We start from the raw sequence: 12,125 nt of genomic DNA on the forward strand, positions 1-12,125 counted from the left end.
ATATATATATATATATATATATATATATGTATGTATGTATATATTAAATTTTTGGATTAAAATATGTGTTATAATCTTCACTTCAAACATTAGACAAGAGAGGTATTACTGTCATTGTCATTACAATTTGTTTTTCTATCATGTTCAATGTCTACCAAACACAATCGGAGAATAAACTGTCCAGTTGAATGCACTCCAAACATAGGACATGGCAGTTATTTATTCAGCTCCAGTTTAGTCTAATTAATATTGTCCTGCACACCAAACATTACCTTTGGAAATTATGAAATCTAATGGGAGGATTGGTGGCAATGCAGGATAAACAGCTCAGGATTAGCTGAAGATTAAACTTCGCTTGTCTTGACGGGGAGAAAGGGATGGCAAAGGAATGAGAAACCACACCCATCCTCGGTTCCCAACAGAGAAATCAAGTTCCAGAAAATCTGTAGTCTCATGATTGTTGTTAATTGTTCGAGAAGTCAGTGTCAATCTGAAGTTCCATGATTGTTGTTAACGTTCCACGCACGTCAATTATCATTGTTGATTGGTATTTTGCATCAAACGAATTTGAGCTATCATGAAAAGCTTTTCAGTAAACAAGAAATGATGTGCCTTCCAGAGTGCAGAAAGAGTAGATTCAGCGGGTATCGTGCCATCTTTTCGTGATATAGATGTACGATGTTTGACAAAAAGTCACGGTTTGTTCTCTTTTCTTCTAATTTATTCATGATTCAAGGGATCAAAGACTTGGTAAAACCCACTTGACATTAGTCCCAAATAGTAGGAATCAAATCATGCTTGCATTTGATTGAAGGAAATAGCATTGGACTCTGATTTATATATTGTACGTCAAAGCAGCATGTAATTATCGGTCTCCAAGAGCCTGTTTTCCGCATCATCCCGCAACCTGAAACTAGAAATGAGAGAAAGTAAAAGGATGGAATTATCTTCCTAGAAATGCAGAGGTGCGATTAGTAAAATCACGTTGGCGCAAAACACAAATTAAATGAGAGTTGCATTTCCACCTGATGAACCAATTGGTTAACACATAATGTGTGCATAAACGTATCAAGAAGTCTAGAATTAGTTTCTGCCCTTTCCTAAGACCAAATGTCTCCAGAGTACATAGAAACTGAATTCTAGGGCCTGGACACCGAGGGAAGATTTATTTATTTTTTTCTCCCTCGGCACATCATAAATTTGTTCAGCAACAAAAGTTTCAGAGCAGATAAGCAATGACCATATGATGGCAAGTCGAAGAAAATCCTCATATTAAAAACTTTCTTGCCCAGCAAGACTATCGGTAGCCCATTCCAGCAGTCGTGGAAGGTTGCACAGCACCCACTGAAGCGTTCTTACTGCCGAGCCCAGAAGAAACTTTAACCATAGCGGGTCTTATTAACCGATTCACAACGAGAAATCCAAGCCTGAATTCTTGAATCATAATTCCCTCTTTGTATTCCGGAGACTCTTCACGTGCAATGGCCTCATGAAGCTACAAGAAAATAGAGGCAAACTCAAGTATTAACAGAAGCCAATGTTGAATATGTTCAAGTGCTGAGACCCATATTACTCAAGTTTACAAGCATTATTCCACCCTTCCCTCCCAGAAGATATACATTCTACTCATGATTCTGACAAAACCATATATAATATAGGCTCATAGGGCCAAAAAAAAAAAATGGAATTCCTTCAATTGCACAATCATAGGTAGCACTATGAAGATGACTTTCTAATCTGGAAGTAGATCTAGGAAGCAGAGGTTAGCAATTGAACCGCTAATCAAAATCTTGAACTTCCCCCAATTCCAAGTTATTTTCAATTTGGAAAAATATCACTTGCAGTCCAGATTTTAGTTGTTTTGTTGTTTGTTTTATTCATGCATAGACCGATATCTGGAAATCATTGCAATATGTAGAGGCAATAAAAATAGAGGACCCAGATTAATTACAAGCCTACGTGCTATCTCATATCCAGTGTTAATCATCAGCACAAACAAGAAAAGGCATCGTTCATAACACTAAAGTACAAAATGAAGCAAACTCGAGGAGTTTTCACTTACCGAAGGATCAAAAGGCTTTCTAACCGTTGGCACAGCAGCTTCCAACCATTGACACAGCAGCCACCTGCAAGCTCCTCATAATCTCCACAAAATGCTTGTATATACCCTGGTAAATGTATCAATCTTCTTTTCTTTATCTGTTTCCGGCTGTACTTGTTGCTTTGCTCTCTCAAAACTGTCCACCACGGGCAGCAGGCTCTCAATCACTTATCCCTGGGCATCACTCCTGACGTTAAGCTTCTCTTTCTCCGTCCTTCTCCTAAAATTATCATAATCTGCTTGCAAACGGATACATTTCTCCTTCCCAGAGGTTATCTCAGCCGATAAAGATGACACTTTCTTGACTAATTCGTTATTGTCTTTTTCTATGATGCCTATCTCAGCCTCAATATCCAACATAGTCTTCTCATATCCGCAAGAAATAGCCTGCCAGTAAATCTTCAAAAGGTTCTTCAGACCGGGTCCTCGTTTCTGACCTTCTTCCTTCTCATTTGTCTAAATAAGAAGTAAGGGAAAATAAAATCACAGAATGATTTGATAAGAAACTCCCCTTTATTTCCAACAGAAAACAAAACAAAATAGCAAAACTGATGATCTTGGTTGTTTACTTCCATTAATAAGAGTGAGTGGAAAATGAAGAGAAAAACATACGGTAGGAGGAGGAACAGAGTCTTGAGGTGCAAGAAAAGCCTTCAAAGAACGCCTCTTCTTGCAGTTAATTGGGATTGGAGAGGAATTCGGGAGAAGGGAGGCGTTGGTGGGTTTGCAGAGACGGAGGGGTCTGTGGAGGAGAGGTTGAAGGGATAATGATGAGGTTTTGGTTTCTAGGGTTTTGGAGGGTTTTGAAGAGAAAGGAGGAGCGGAGAGCGAGGATGAGCTAAGAGAGTGTGGTGGTTAGAGAGGGAAATAGCCATAGAAAATAGATGATTTATCCATGGGCTGTAGCTCTCTGTTTGAATATGAGGCAGTGGAGTCCTTCAACCCAGACCTGGTTTGGTGGGAGACCGGCTTAAGATGTAGATGATAGATTTTGCTCGGGTTATTGAATTTTGATTGGGTTATTAAAATTAATTTTAATTTGTTTATAAATTAAAATGATATTGTTTTGGTTAAAATATTAAATAATTAATGAGTTATAACAAAGTTTTTAACCGGTCTTGTTACATCAACTGAGTTTTTGATTTCTTCTATTTTTTTTAAACCTTGCTTGATTCCAATCTTGAGTTAACTGGATCTCAAATTCTGAATTAACCTATCAGGTTTAGGTTTCTTGTTTGTTTTTATATTTAAAAAAATTAAATTTTTTATTTTAAAGTAATACTTTTTTATGTTTTTAGATAATATTGATATATTAATGTAAAAACTAAATTAAAAAAAATATTATTTTAATATATTTTCAAATAAAAAAATATTTAAAATACAAACTCAAAAACATTATCTCTAATTTTTATCCAAAGATGACTTTAATTCATTTCCTTAAACAATATTGTCGTTCAACATCAGAAAATCATGATTCTTCCCAGGTTATACTTCCCATGATTTACCTCTACTTATTTTTTTAAGTTATAATAACTAGATTACACGCACGTGTTAAGTTGCAGGATAGAAAGAAAAAATTATCTTTTATGTAATAAAAAATGTTCAAAAAATTATTTAAATAAAAAAAAAATCATGAATAAGAAAACTACATTTTTCATTAAAAATCTACATATTCTCTTTTTTTAATTCAAAATATTATAGTTTTTACGAATATTATTTCATAATTGCTGTTGTTTTTTTATTTAATAAACCATGTTGCTAATAAAAAATAAAAACTGTTTTCTTGTCGAAACAAAAAAAAAAATCATGAACTAGAGAAGACGATTTTCATTGAAAAAAATATTTCAAAATTTTATTTATTGTCTTTTTTTACAAATTTGTATTTTTATAATTATATAATTAAATAAAAAATAGAAAAAAATGATCCACGCCCACTCAACTCAGCTGGCATCTACTAAACGGTAATGGCACTCAACTGTGATATTCATGTACGTATCCTGATGAAGCAATCATTCTCCAGGACCAGCAAAATAAGGATCTACCGCAATTCAATTTCCAGGTCAAAGAAAGAAGGCAACAACATGCAAAGGCCACAAGAATATCCAACACTAAATTTTAAACATATGCCAAGTCAATTTTCGTTAGTTCTCAACGTCAATTTTCTCAACATCACTAACTAGAACAAACTAGCATACACTAAAACAACAGAGACCAGTTACTACTGCATGGGCCTCCTCAGAAGTCAGCTCCCTGCATGCAGATAGAACCTGCAAACATGATCCCACAGAGTATGTGTCAGAAATGGCTTCTTGATAAATAAAATAAAATAATTTCAGACTGAAACCGCACAAAGGCCTATTTGTTTTTCGGCTCCAGTTCTTTTTCTCTACGCTAATCAAGAACAGCAAATCAAGCACTGCGAGCCATAATAAAGCATTTTAATTCATCATTTCTCAATAAACAAGGCAAGTCTAGCTATAAATGTGGCGCTCATGACAGGAGAAGAGAGTAGATATTCTTGTCCTTTTGGATTTAATACGTGACAAGTCTGTTGCCCTCACCCTTTTCCGTGACAACCAAATGCCAAAAGTGATTGAAAATAGTTGTTAGTCTTTTCCTTTCATTTGCCATCAATGGAAACTATTACCCGACAGTAAAATAAAAACCGTCTTTGGCATATCAGGAGCAAAAGAGAATCTTGTCATTTGTGGGTCATTCGCAAGAAAGCTGTATCATGCAGTTACAGTTGCTTCTTAATAGTAAAATATTTGCAAAACTTGTTATATATTAAACAGGAATTGTATCATCTGATTCCCAATTACATGATAAAATCAGGAGATTGGAAGAAATCCTTCGGAATGTACATCACCGAACTTTAGAATTTGAACAGATTCTTCTAGTAATGACCATATAGCATGATGCTTTTACTACACAGCAATACATAGAAATCCTTGGGAACTTTGTTTTGCATCAAAACAAATAAATGGTTTTGACTACTCATTTCAGCGCAAACTATTAGAAAAAGAATTAGTTCTTCAGAGGCATTTGACTGGCTGTAGATATCTTTGAAAATCAAGACCCAAGAAAAAAAATAGTGTATGGTGTACCATGTGATGCTTCTGAAATCTAAAGAGCCGTTTATTTCAACTAATTTGATTGTCACTATTATATTAGAACAGGACCCTTACTCCTCAATGGACACCATATTTACCTTCTAATGAAAAAAGAAACCTGCAGATTATTTCAACAACAAACAGGTTTGCTTAGGAATAAGTTAAAGAACGCAAAGATCTAAAGATATCTATAAATCAACGTAGATACTGAACAAATGTAAGGAGAAGTGTCAGTGGGGAATTGCTCACACTGGAACCACAATCTCTAAATCTAGTGCAAGATTAACATGTGCATGATACATGAAAACAAATTCCTAGGGAGCATGATACATGAAAAGAAACATGACAACAATTACTGTAATGACATTAAAGCTAAATGAAGAACATTTGAGATAAGGCTCAATTAGTTGAAATTGCATGGCAGTAACCATATTATAGGAACTTGATCATTAATTAAGTATTTGTAAACAACTAGCCAAGATGCACAATCAAATTTAAAGAAGTAACATTCCAGGCAAGATTAAGATAATAGAGTTTGTGGGGTCCAATCACAAAAAACATACCTGCACAGCTACTTATATGCATGCACTACAGAACTACTTGTTCAAGTAGGACATGCCTCAACAGGTGAAGCTCTTTGGCATTGGGCATCAATCCTGTTAAGTAGTTCTGTATAGGAGGAAGTCAGTGAAAGTTCCAGTGAATCAACACCTTCAGTTTCATTGCAACATTTACTGCTGTCATCCATGAAGCCAACATCATCAAAACCATTTTCAACAGGCTGGTCCATGTGAATGATCTTACCAAATAACTGTATAGAGTTAATTCCAACTTTCTTGGGGTTGAAGCCCCCGTTTCCAACAAAGCCTATGCCAAAAGAATATGCACTACTCTGGCTCTCAGGTGATAAGTTCTCAGACTGCAGACTGCCAATGTTCATCTCACTGGGCATTCTTTTCATCTTAGGGACCAAGTTGTTTCCAAAGGCCCTGTCACGGAACACCTGAGGAGCATTTTCACTTATAAAGTTGGATAAACCGAATGTGGAAAAAGGATCTTGCCTGGCTCCCTGCATGCCAGCAGGAAAAGTACTATAATTCAACATTGAAGCATTCATATGCCCCGTAGTTGAATTAGTTAGATCTGACATGGGAAAAAAAAGTTCTCCATCTGTCAGGAACCTAGAATCATTTGGATATCTCAATTTCTTCATTGGGGGGAATGCAGCTTGAAGCTGTGGTGTGGTTGCAACAAATTCAACTTGCCAAGGGCTCACTCTCTTTGCATTCTGCAAAACTTCAGGCTCATCCCAAGTAATCTGTGCAACAGAGAAAAAAACAGTTGAAAAGGCAGAAAATACGGTAAAAAGATCAAAAGTTCACTCTGTTATAATGAAGAAATTTCTGAATGTTAAAGCTTATATATCGGCAACTATATAACTGAATCATTAACAGATAGTCACTTGTGAAGCTCATTACTTGACCTAAAAGTTTTAGACACTTAAGAACTAAGAAGATAGAAAGACCTGGTTAAAATTACTTGAACTTCACAATCAAACTGCAGAGATTATGAAAACATAGACATAAATAAAATCAGAGAGAGGAAAACAGCATGAAAAAGATGTAAGAGAGTTAAAATAGCATATGCTGATATCCAACTTGCATGTGCAATTGAATCTTGTTCTAGCAATATTCTTAATTGAACCCCAAACTATTACAACATCTGCCTGACCTAGCTTTCTTGACATTGGGCAAATAAAATGGCCCCTATGAAAGGGCAAATGACTCATGGAACAAATCAGAAGTCCTTAACAAATTCCATAGCGATATTCTAATTTCAATGAAAACCAAGTTCTTAAAACTTTAAGAGGCACTCCTCCACAAGGAATTGAAGAAAACCTCAATCACGTTTCATAGCATATAGCTTGAAGATAAATAACGTAGCCTGGGGTAGAATGGACAACAAAGAAAAAAAAGGTACGACACAGTAGCTTAGCTGCACCAATCTATACGCCCTGAAAACTCAATACCCAAAGCATCAGAGCCACAGGAAACAGCACACAAATAAAATTAAGAAAACGGGGAAACTGTGAAAAGAATACCACTATTTCAAGCATCACCCAGAATCAGATATCCAATTTTTAAAATACATTGTTCCATTAGCACCAACTGTTCTTCATTTTCTCTGACATCGTTTTCATTGATTCTTAATGATTAATATACACTCCAGATATCATTAGCAAAAAATCGCAACAGGGGAGATTATCCTAAAGCATTTTTCTGTTCAAAATCAAAATTAGCAGGTAATGTTTGGTGCATATGCAAGCCATTTGAACTACTAAAAAGGATATATAATCATTTAGAATGGATGAATTTCTGCTACCTACCTCAAAAGCAAATGATCCCGTTATCCTCCCAAATCATTTATTTTCCATGACCATAAACAGTATAAAAACAATTAACCAATCACACTATAAACCAAACAAAAATGATAAATCAACAGATATATCATAAAATACATGCCTGAAGCATGCGCCAAGGAGAGCCACGCCATGCACCAGAGTCTGGCAAGCCAGTACCCGAAACGGTCCCCTGAAACCAAGTCATTCTAGAAGAATCCTCAGTCTCCATGGCCATCTTCACTCTCATCCCAGCAGTCCAAAACACACCAAGGGCAGCCTCCACAGCTTCAGCCCTCACCACAAAATCTGAGTACCAACCCGCCCTCGGATAATACACAACTTCAAACGGCGAACCTTTAGCCGCCATCTCCACAGCCTCCGCCACAGCCTCCTGGGACAACCTCCCTCTCCCACTCATCGAAAATCCCTCCTCTGCCTTCACTTTGCCCTCTCCACCGCCACCAGCAATCTGCTCCCTCCACCTGGCACTGTTATTAAGCCTAACTGCCCTCCTCACTCCAATAAACATCTCTCCCTTCAAATTCCTCATAAAAACCACCGAGTCACCCGCAATCAACTTCTTATTGTTCACAAACTTACTCCATCCAGTAGTTAGCAAGTGCCTGCGTGGCGTCCCTCGATAAATGTGTCTGAAATCCCAACTAATTCCGTGAATATCGGTGACCGTTAGAGTCTGAACCGGAGGCTCCGCCTGGTAGTTTAACGGAGGGAAAATCGAGTCGGCACAGAACCTCGGGACGGAGAAACCACCACCGTTATTCGCATCTGACGGCGTTAGAATCTTAGCGAAGGCCAAAATCTTATTCTCATCGTCATCGACGTCATTAAGACCTCCACCCTCACTTCTAGAAGGTTCTAGAAAGGAGTGCGGGAGGTTACAGGAGTGATCATTGAGAGGGAGAAGGAGAAGTCTAATGAAGACCTCATCGGTTACCGGATCGGCGAGGAAATCAACGGCGGAGATTTGGCAAGAAATTAAGGGTTTAGAGAGAGCGAGATTGGAGAGAAATGGGGGATGAGGTGCCGTAGACGATGAGGATTGTTCGAGATGCCCCTGAGGGAAGTAGTAAACCCTAGAATTAATGGTGGGGATTTGAACGGAGGATCCAGCGCAGGCTCGCCAGATCCGCGGGTCCACACGGCTGAGCTCCGTCAGTTGCGGCATTTGTTAGTTCGTTTGGGTTTTGAAACCGAGAGAGAGAGAGTGCCAAAGAGTGAAATGGAAACGGTTTATTAACATATGAGCTCTGCGTGTGTGCCTGTCTAGACTCTAGTCTCTACAGAGAGGGAGAGTGTTGCAGTGTTGCAGGGGAGAGAGTGCCGTCTCGACTCTGGAGGTTGAGTACGGGGAAAAAAATGTTAGAGAAGTCGAGGACCCTTTTCTTTTTTAATTGGTTACACACTGTTTTACGGTTTTGGCCACGACATTCTTTCTAACTAACTTCAGGACTTGCAACTATTTTACTCCACCACGCTATTAAAACCCCCGTGCTTTACACACACTCTGTCTCCTTTCTTTCTTTTCCATTTACTGAAAAAATATATATTTTAAAGTAATTAATGGTTGATGCGTGAAATATCCAATTTACAATATTAAAATATATGTTAAAAGGATGCTGATAGTTATTATTATAACTAAATATACTAAAATGAAAGGGTGTTTTTAACAGTGCTAAATATTATTCAAGCACTCACAAAGCGTTGTACACTAAACTAGCGTTATTTTAATTTTTTTTTACTTTGATGCTTTATTTTTTTTTATCGTGCCTTTTAGTTGTAAAATTAATACTCAATCACATGAATAACAACAAAATTAAAATATAAGAGACCAACTTAAAAAAAGTGTCAGAAATGAGTAGTGTATTTAAAGTCGGTGTAAAAATTAAACTTTAGTCTCCCAATTTATAAAATTAGACCTTCTCGATTCCTTATGTTTTTCTAAATTCAATTTTGATATAAAACTTTAATTTTATTATTTTTAAACCCCTGGTTTTTTAGAGAGAGAGATTTCATCGGATTTCAGCATGGAGAAAAAGAAAGTCACTATTTTCGTATATTTTGGCCATAAAATTTGCTAATGTTGGTGTTCATGAGTTTTATTTGATTAAAAACATTAAATGTTGGTTACTTCAAATTTTGATACTATCTAAAAAGTATATTAAAGATGAGGAAGAAAAATTTAACTTAGTTTGATTTCATGTTTCCATGCTATTTTTAGAGTTTTTTAGGTTGATAAGTTGATTTTTAAATATCGTGAGGGTATTTATAAAGTATTTCTTAGTTAAGATGGGTTGAAAAAAAAAATTAGAAAAAAATACCTCTGTGTTGATTTTCTAAACGCCACAATGGTCAAATTCTGGATATACAGGAAAAAAAATCTAAGAAAAAAAATACCTCTGTGTTGATTTTCTGAACACCACAATGGTCGGATTCTGGACAGACAGATAATATATCGTTTAATTTAAATTTTTTTTAAGTCATCTACTCCTTTAAAAAAATTAAAAACTATATATAAAGCCAAACGCACGTGGCTTGGGCTATCAGGCCCAAGTGCATGGGCTCTATTTTCATAAGCTCAAACACACTAGGTTGTTAGGCCCATAGACTTGGGCTTTGATGGGTTTCTTTTTTTTTTTCAATTTTTTTAGTCTTTATTTAGGTGTAACTTAATTTTATTAAAAAAAATTATTCCATCATGATAACCTCTTAGTGCAAATCATTGATTTTACGAGTTATAACATAACATGTAGGGGTTTTTTAATGCCTCCCCTTGGTGAATTAAAAAATATATAATCTAGCTTTTGTTATCATTGATTTTTTTTATTTACCTTAAAAAAATAAAACAATTGCATCATTTTTTACCGCTAAGCTTAAAAAAAAATGCACGATTCAGATTTATATAACTTGAGTTCTAAATTTTGTTTGTTGATTAAAGTTTGCTATCATCAATATAGTACGGCATATTTTTAAAGCTCTAACTCAAATTCTTTCACAACTCTTTTATTTGCTTCTAGATGCTATCCCATTTGTAATCAATTAAAACTTAATAAAGGTCATATTAGGAAAAGAATGAGAGAAGGAAAAAGAAAGATAAATTATCTAGACAGATTAACTTATTATGATTGTGTTCATTACCTAGTTTGTAAATTTCACATATTAACCCAAGTGAATGCAATTTATCTTTGTTTTTTCATTTAACTCCCTAGGTTTTTTTTTTGTAGTTTAATCACTTATCAATTCTTTGTTTTTCATATTTAAGCTAGAGTTAAACAAGACTAGAATAACATATGCGTTTTTCTTTTTCAACCAGATCATCATTTTGAGTTACACAACCAGTTTATTGTTTCTTTACTTGGTCAAACAAGTCAAACCAACATTTTTTTTTATTGTTAATGTTTATAGTAGTTAATTAATTTATTCGAATACATTGGTCAAGCTTGTAATCATCATTTCAAATATTTCATCACATGTAAGAAAAAATAGCGCGGTTTATATTTTTTTTAATATAGTTATATGGAGTTATTACAGTCTCTTTACTCATATTTGACAGGTTAATCTACGTTGACCCGAGTTATTGTTTTTGTTCTTTCTTTATTTGATTTTATTTTCATTTTAATTTTTTAATATTGGGTTGATTGAGAATTAAACTTTATAATTTATTTTTTTATAAGTTTATCATAATTTTATAACTCGAGTCGTGGGTTAAACTGATTGACTTCAAATTTTTTAATTGATTTTCTTTTTAATATTGAGTTGACTGAGAATTAGGCTTTATAATTTTTTCAGTGTATATTCTATGAAGCTTTCCTAGTCTAATAACTCGGACCACGAGCTTGTTTTGATAACATGAATGATTTTTTGTGTCATTTTAAAAAAAAAATTAAGTTCATCTTTCAATATTGAATTAATTGTGAATTAAGTTTTATAATTTATCTCAATATGCTATTTATAGAATTATCTTCATCTCATAACCCAGATTTGAAAGGTTAACCTAAGTCAAGTCAGCTCATTTTTTTAGTTGAATTTAGTTTTTAGTTTCATTTTTCAACATTAAATTGATTGAAAATCAAATTTAATAAAAAAATAATTTACTTTCTATAAGGTTATTAATGTCTCATGATCTGGGTAGCAGATTTAACATGTTGATCTAATATATTTTTGGTTATTTCAATACTTAAAAATAAAAGAAGTCATCTTGATTTTTTTCTTAGTTAAGTTATATATTTTTCGGTCAATCAGGTTATTTTTAGACTTATTAAGTCGATCAAATTACATCAAATTAATTCATGTATAATTTTAATTTTTCTTTATTAAAAACATGTTAATAATAATTGGATATTTTTTTATTTCCAGAAAAAATTTAACCGGATGCACAGTAAGGCATAGTATATACAAATATCGAACAGCCATCTAGAAAAAATAGTTTGTATAATTGGACATGTAGGTACGGTGATGTCATTTTAGCTTATATATATATATATATATATAT

The 12,125-nt window shown here is 34.6% G+C and overlaps 2 protein-coding genes and 1 long non-coding RNA gene across 9 annotated transcripts in view; 1 reads left to right on the forward strand and 2 right to left on the reverse strand.

Moving 5' to 3' along the window:
- The window catches only part of LOC105112341 (uncharacterized), a 4,358-nt gene extending 3,740 nt beyond the window's left edge, over positions 1-618 (forward strand). For both annotated transcript variants that reach the window (XM_011008022.1, XM_011008021.1), the window contains exon 3: positions 318-618. In XM_011008022.1, the coding sequence (XP_011006324.1) occupies positions 318-348 (31 nt within the window). In that variant the 3' untranslated portion in view covers positions 349-618. The remainder of the gene's footprint in view (positions 1-317) is intronic.
- Positions 619-693: 75 nt separating this feature from the next.
- Positions 694-3,081, reverse strand: LOC105112340 (uncharacterized). Of its 4 annotated transcripts, none has more exons than XR_839732.1 (3): positions 2,063-3,081; positions 1,026-1,495; positions 694-907 (listed from the first exon to the last, which is right to left on the reverse strand). It is a non-coding gene; the product is annotated as an uncharacterized LOC105112340 (long non-coding RNA). The 4 variants fall into 4 exon arrangements; XR_839731.1 differs by having other exon boundaries at positions 694-913; XR_839730.1 differs by lacking the exon at positions 694-907 and having other exon boundaries at positions 926-1,495; positions 2,063-2,557; positions 2,714-3,074.
- A 1,080-nt stretch (positions 3,082-4,161) lies between these two features.
- LOC105112339 (auxin response factor 17-like) lies at positions 4,162-9,051 on the reverse strand. 3 transcript variants are annotated; one of them, XR_839728.1, is made up of 4 exons: positions 7,737-9,051; positions 5,778-6,532; positions 5,313-5,332; positions 4,162-4,368 (listed from the first exon to the last, which is right to left on the reverse strand). XR_839728.1 is itself a non-coding variant. In XM_011008020.1 (3 exons), exons 1-2 carry the CDS (start codon positions 8,799-8,801, stop codon positions 5,819-5,821), a joined length of 1,779 nt encoding a protein of 592 aa, XP_011006322.1. In that variant the 5' UTR covers positions 8,802-9,050; the 3' UTR covers positions 4,162-4,368; positions 5,778-5,818. The 3 variants fall into 3 exon arrangements, 1 of the variants encoding a protein (XP_011006322.1); XR_839727.1 differs by having other exon boundaries at positions 5,290-5,332; XM_011008020.1 differs by lacking the exon at positions 5,313-5,332 and having other exon boundaries at positions 7,737-9,050.
- Between the last annotated feature and the right edge of the window lie 3,074 nt (positions 9,052-12,125).

This window comes from Populus euphratica, unplaced genomic scaffold (genome assembly GCF_000495115.2).
Source record: "Populus euphratica unplaced genomic scaffold, PopEup_1.0 scaffold333.1, whole genome shotgun sequence".
NCBI classification, from domain to species: domain Eukaryota; kingdom Viridiplantae; phylum Streptophyta; class Magnoliopsida; order Malpighiales; family Salicaceae; genus Populus; species Populus euphratica.

What these genes read in the sequence shown, in the direction of transcription:
- LOC105112339 (XM_011008020.1), bottom strand. Translation starts at nt 8,801, where the DNA reads ATGCCGCAACTGACGGAGCTCAGCCGTGTGGACCCGCGGATCTGGCGA. An exon ending in CTCCTTGGCGCATGCTTCAG is followed by an intron (nt 6,533 to 7,736) that starts GCATGTATTTTA and finishes TCTGTTGCACAG; the next exon opens with ATTACTTGGGATGAGCCTGA.